The sequence below is a fragment of the Gossypium hirsutum genome, chromosome D02 (assembly GCF_007990345.1).
Source record: "Gossypium hirsutum isolate 1008001.06 chromosome D02, Gossypium_hirsutum_v2.1, whole genome shotgun sequence".
NCBI classification, from domain to species: Eukaryota; Viridiplantae; Streptophyta; class Magnoliopsida; order Malvales; family Malvaceae; genus Gossypium; species Gossypium hirsutum.
The window spans coordinates 8,048,368-8,055,416 of record NC_053438.1 but is presented as its reverse complement, the minus strand read 5'-3'; the positions used below and the strand labels follow the sequence as shown (position 1 = coordinate 8,055,416).

Genomic DNA, 7,049 nt, shown 5'->3' with positions numbered 1-7,049 from the left:
CAAGATGATCAAATTATGGGATGGTCGAAATGTTGAAAATTCAAACACTGCAATCACATTCCAGAATGTAATATTACCGCTGTAATGTTATATTTATGAATCAAATACCCCTTAATGTATTAAGGTAATTTGTATAACATTTCATAAGTTGAAATACCAAATAGAAATAATAAAAAAGGCGCGTTTTGCATGATCCGTGCTTGCAATACTTTGTAGATATATATAAGGGCAAATTAAATCAGTGCAGTAAATCAGTAATGGCAAGGATAATGCTACCAATATTTTGAAGATTCTCATTGATATCCACCATTGGAGAAACTCCATCAGGAACTGGATTCGGCTGCCTCGTAAAACCATCGTCACATGTTCCATAATCCGTAATGGCTGCACTAACCATGGTTTCAATGGTGCCAATGTCGTGAACTGGAATGGCGTCCATGGCGTTCTGCATATTATCCAAAGCATCATCATACATTTCATAGCAACCTTTAAGTCCCGAGATTGTCTTCGGATCGTCGGCGTATTTAGGGTCGGCAGCCATTTTTGTTGCGGTGGCATTGGCCTGTTTGGTTTGTTCAGTGCCGGCTTTTATCAGCATTTCGACAACGGATGCGATGTCTGTTTTGCCATTGAAGAAAGGTGCAATAGTGGTTAAGCAAAGATCGGGGTATTCAGTTTTCGCACACAGGCTTTTGATCTGAGGATCAGAAGGAACCGCCGTCGGCGGCTGTGATATAGGCGGGGGAACTGTGGCTGAGGCAGTTATTGGAGCAGAAGCTACGCAAATGGCTAACACAGGCCGGAAGCACAGTAACACAAGCACCGTTTTTTTGTTTGTAAGTTCCATTCTTTTCCCCTTGGTTTTTGTTGCAAAGAATTTTAAAAACCAAAGAAAATTGGTGGATTTGAAGATAAAAGAAACGTATAGAAGTGACAAGTTTTTGGGCGGTTACTCTCATGTTTTTTTCCTTGAACCGGAGCGGTTACTTTTATTCATTGTAATTTGGTAGCTATTCCTATCCAGGAAAAATGAAGTCAATCTGGAGTAATAATATTTAGGATAAACTAGGTAAAATTATAGTGGAGGCCCTGTATTAAGAGTTAAATTATATTTTTTTCTTCTACTTAAAAAATGGGTAAATTAAATCTTGTAAATTAGATTAAAGAGTAAACTTATTTTTTTGTTAAAAAAAATTCACCAATCTATACTGTTAAAAACTGATGTAGCTGACAAAATAATTAGATAGTGACATGTGGAGTGCCATGTGTACCTCATGCTGACATATAGAGACCATTTTTTAACTACAAAAGTGGATTAAATTTCTTATAAAAGGACCAGTTTGCTCTTTGATCTAATGTATAGAGGTTCATTTCCTATTTTTTTGAATAGAAGGGATAAAATGCAATCCAACTTTTAGTATAGGGGCTTCCATGATACCTTTACCGGATAAACTACGGTTATGGTCACTCAACCATCTATAAATTTTGTATTATGGTTACTACTATTCGAAATTGATTTTTATAGTCACTCTTTTGTTAACTTGCTAATAGATGTCAACGTGGACTATTAAATCACTATTCTTCAAATATATTTGGGTAATGCTACATCATTTGCCACCAAATTATTAATAAATTTTTACTTTGGTCATAACTATAAAATATTTAAAAAATAATAATTATTAATATACAGATGAAATTACACATTAACTCATAAACTTAATAATTAATTTGGTTTTTGAACTATAACTAAAATATTAATTCGATACTATTGAAATTTTAGTTATAATTTAGAGAAAAATTAACCATTAGACCTATGAATTAATGTGATTTACATTATCCCTCCATTACTGAGTTAATGAATGAATCAACAAAATGCTTCAAACCAACAAATGGCACACCAACAAAGAGTCAAAGACCCACTCGTAAGCAAAACATCAACAAGGAGGGAAAAAAAAGCTTCAGCCTAAGACATCAGCCCTTGTATCAAAATGGAGTAGACTCCAAACTACCAATTTTCTTCCTCTACCATGCTTTTCTCTGTCATTTTTTCCTTTTTAATGAGTAACGCCAAAGATGATAAAGTAAGAGTGCAGCAGCTTGTTTGAAAAGAGGAATAAGAGTGCCATCAACATGAGAAGCCACGACTTTATCCATTGCACCCACAAGTTTCCCACCAATGAACACAATAGGAATAACAAGCGTTGGAGCCGACGGGACAATATGCAATGGTGCACAAATCATAGGAAGGGAGGGAGGAGTGAGTGGTAGAGTAAGCGGAGGATTTGCATGAGATGATAGTAGCAAAGGAGGAAATGTTAAGAGGAAGTGAGGGTAGAGAGGTTTTTTTAAATAATTTTTTAGTAATTTGTATATATTTTTTACAAATTTTATAATTGTGTTATTGCACGTTGAGGATTCTTTCTTTGAAAACTTGTAATGTTGAAACCTAAGCACCAGGAATTGTTCTCACTTCTCCACAAGTAATGAAAACCCAAAAATTTGCATTTGAATTATATCATTTTTTTTTCATTTTGGTATAATTTTTTATTATAAGTGGTATTTAAATCATTTTTTTCTTAAAATGATATCTCTGTTTAAATTTAAAAAATAGAAAAAAAATAAAGAGAGAAAAATAAAGTAAAAAAATAAAAATATTAAAAATATTTTTTAAAACTTATATGATGTGACAATCTATTATTGGATGACATTTTTTAATGGAGATAACATTTGGTGTAAAATGGGAAAGAAGAATAATACCACTTGTGACAAAAAAAAAGTTTAGGTATAAACTTGAAGAAAATGGTATAGTTTAGATAGTAGTTTTTGGGTTAAGTTTTTTTTTAATAAAATAGACTTAACAATTTGGATAGAGATACTAATTTTGAAAAAAAAAACTAATTTAAATATCATTTGTGACAAAAAAATTAGGTACCAAAATAAAAAAAAGTATAATTTAAGTACCAATATATTTGTGTGCTAAAACTTAATTTTTTAATAATTTTATAATATTTATTTGTTGTTATGAATATTTTATTATTAAGTGGATGTACATCAAAATCAAGATAAGTTTTGATCAAGATAAAGATAATTTAAGTTTTGATGTTCTATTTTATTTAAACTTCTTATGTCTATAAATATAGATTTTAGAGAAGTATTATAGATTCTTCCCATTGATCAATAAAATACGCTCTCTCTTTTGCTCTCTCATTCTCTTTGTTCTTTACTCTTTGTCTTTTTATTTTATAACACATTATTAGCACGATTATTTTCCCTTTTTTTCACTTCACAATCTTTCGAAGTTGTCCCCAAAATCCAATTCCTTTTTCACCTTAATCTTTCATCCTTACAACTTCATCTCTAGGATGTTGAAAGATTCAATTTCAAAAAGGATTATTATTCTTTGTAACACCCATAACTCAGTTCCGGGCGACCGAACCGAGCTATGGATTTTACATTCTTATTCCCAATATTTGATTTATCATTGTACAAGCATGAGTAAAGTATAGATTTGGTAAGACACTCTTATATTTCGATCATATTTTCTTTTTCAATTAGGATATGGCTACTATTAATTTTTATTTGACATAAATTTCACATTCTGATGGTATTTGATTTTTGCCTTTCTAAGTTAATTTTTTTTATGTAAAAGACATTATTGTTGATTAGATATGTTTGTTATTAATATGGTATATATTACTTTTGATAACTTGTTTTTTTAGGATGAATCCCCTTTGATTAGACTCAATGTTTTGTCATGAGTTATTTAATTTCTTTCATAGTTGAATTATGATTAACTTATATATCAAAATTATTAAGTGATTTTTCGTGTGCTCTTTTAATGAATAAAACAATCATGATCCTCTTTAACTTATTGGTTTATTTTTTTATTTTTAAAATATATGTGATCTTAACATTATTTATATATGTCATGTGAGACAGTATTTTGTCTCTAGATTGGTTTCCTATTTTTAGCTAAATTTTGTTGAATTATTGAATTATAAAGATTTCAACCAATTGAAATAGTTTGAAGTAGGTGCTTGTTATGAAGCATTAAAAAATTATATATATTTGTGATTTAAAGTAGGTGTATGTGGATGAAGCACTAAGAAATCATACATATTTGTTATATTATTATGAATTATGTGATTTAATTATAGGTTATGATTAGATGAAGAAATATATGGCCATAAGAATATGATAGTTTTATGATTTGATGCACTTGAAAGATCTATCTAAAGCTCGTTATGGTTGGATGTACCTGAAATTGTAAGTTTTTAAAACTATGAGTATAACTCTACAGTAAATAGAATAAGTTCTCGATTAAAATTACGTGGAAAAATATTACTGATGAGAACTTGCAAGAGAAGACTCATTCATCTTTTCATGCTTCAAATGTGTTCCTACAATAGCAGTATCGTGAAAAAAAATTTCAAGAGTTAATATCATGTTTACTTATGATTGAACAACGATTTTTAATCATGAATCTAACCATTCCCTGAAGAGAATGTAACAATATGCAATAAAAAAAATTTCAAGAGTTAATATCATGTTTACTTATGATTGAACAACGATTTTTAATCATGAATCTAACCATTCCCTGAAGAGAATGTAACAATATGCAATAAATTTGAAAGACATAATCTTGGACATTGATGTAGTAAGTTGGACTATAATAATAGTCATAGGGGATCGTCGTAATAAATTTTCTCACCACCAGAAGTGGAAAAACAGAAGAAAGCAAGAAAATAAAAGAATTCCCAAGAACTCTTTAAGGAATGGAGATAACTTATGTTATCAATATGGTATGGAAAGTCATTAGTTGCGTACCTGTCAAACACCTAAACATTTAGTTGAACTCTATCAAATTTCTATCAAACGGAAAGGAAACAATGTGAAAATGAATAATAAGAATGATGTTGAATCAAATTTTACATATCAAATTGATGATTGTGACGAATCTAAACAATAAAGGGATATTGACATTGTCTTTATTATGATGATCATTTTGAATATTAGCATGTCAATTTTAGGATTTCTATAATCCATATTAAGGAATTTTTTGCTATTGATATTCATTACTAAACTTTAAGTCAATGATTTTTTTTAGGATTTTATGTGTTTTGTTAAAGATGGAATCTCTAATATGAGTTGTATCCTTTTTGTGAATTGTGACACTCATTACTTAATTTTTGGATATCTTATTAGTAATATTTCTTTTCGCCACCAGAAGTGAAAAGATAAGAGATAAATAAGAGAACAACAAGAGTTCTCAATATAAACTTTCAAAGAAGAGAGACAACTCATGTATGAAAATTCATTAGTATTGTACCTGTTGTACACCTAAAAAATAAGATCCACTCTCAAAGTTTGCTATTAATAAATTTTGATTTGATTCAAAGTCTACTATTGGAGTTTAATTTGCTTATTTCTTGATAAAATCGACAAGACTGAATGTAGAACAAAAAATGTACATCTTTAATATTAAATCGACTTGATATATGGTTTAAATATTCGAGATGGTCTTCTGTTTAAGTTTTGATTACATGGGTTGCATATTGTTTTAAACATTTCATTTGTTCATGAAAATGAACGTTAACTGATTTATTTATGTCGTTATAGTAAGTTTTATAACTAAATAATATATTTGACTAAAACATATCTAGTATGCAAATTTGTGTTAATAAACCAATGAATTTTATGATTATTCGAATTTAATTTAGTTTAAAGAATTGTTAAAGGTAATAATTCATATGTTTTATATTATTCCATTTGTTAATGATATAGAGAAATGACATGAACAATTGTAAATGAAAAGTTCTATAAACATGGATTTCATGCATATTTACGATGATGATTATGAAAAGAAAATTTGTTAGTTTTTCATTATGTCATATTTTTATGTTAGAGATGCGACTTTTATTCATATATTTAATTTAGGCTTATTTCTATATATGATCTAACTAGTTATTCTTGATAGTTAATTGATTATGCAAAACTTTTATTAAAAGGGCTTTAAAAGTATTTTGAATTGATATTATATCTTCTTATGGCTAAATAAAATAACAAGTTATTCGTTCCACCAGTTCTACTCCATTTGATGACGTGAATGTAGCAATACATAACAATTATGAAATTTTAACTTTTTGTCATTATTGATAAATAGATAAAAAGAAGATGGATGATTCAAAATGTTGCCAAATGTTTATTCTTAGTTCAGAATGCTCAATGATTTATACTAATTTATCATTCCTTGAAGCAGATGATAATTATATAATTTTATTGGTAAGAAATATGATATATGCTTACATTATTGTCTGAATTATTTTTTGCATATTCCTTGAAGTGAATGTCTGCAATAAATATAATAAATATTATATTTTTTATCATTAAAGTCAATTTGGACATTTGAAGATTTTAGCATATTCCCTTGAGCGAATATTGCATATAATTGTTTGAAAATTATATTTATTTTGTTGACTTAGTGGCATTAGAGTTCACATTGATTTAGACATTTCCAGTAGTAAATGTGAGAATAGTACTTATATGTGGATACAAAGTAAAATGAATGACAGTAAAATTGTCAATTTGCCACAATTTATATTGACATTATTAGTACAATTGAAATGCATATTAAAGCAAACCAGAAGTTTACTGATACAGATACATTTACTACTTGGCGTGACCAGTTAGACCATCCTAGATCATATATGATGCAAAAATTAATTGAGAATTCATATGAACATTCATTAAAGAACCAAAAGATTCTTTAATTTAAAGAATTCTCATTTATTACTTGTTTTCAATGAAAATTGATTATTAGAAACTCACTAGCTAAAGTTAAGATTTAATATCTTACATTTCTGAAATGAATATGGGTTCATTCATCCACCATGTGGATTGTTTTGATATTACATGATTTTGGTATATACATCTATAAAATAATCATATATGTGTTATCAACTTGCAACCTGTTGTTTGCAAGATTACTTGTTTAAATAATTAATTTTAGATTATGTGATTAAAACAATCCATCTTTGTTAATACTGATG

At 28.4% G+C, this 7,049-nt stretch overlaps 1 protein-coding gene across 1 annotated transcript; it reads right to left on the bottom strand.

The window, feature by feature from the left end:
- Positions 1-92: 92 nt before the first annotated feature.
- Positions 93-1,136, bottom strand: LOC107908126 (pectinesterase inhibitor). Its single transcript, XM_016835385.2, has one exon. The coding sequence runs from the start codon at positions 845-847 to the stop codon at positions 239-241; it is 609 nt and encodes a 202-aa protein (XP_016690874.1). The 5' UTR covers positions 848-1,136; the 3' UTR covers positions 93-238.
- Between the last annotated feature and the right edge of the window lie 5,913 nt (positions 1,137-7,049).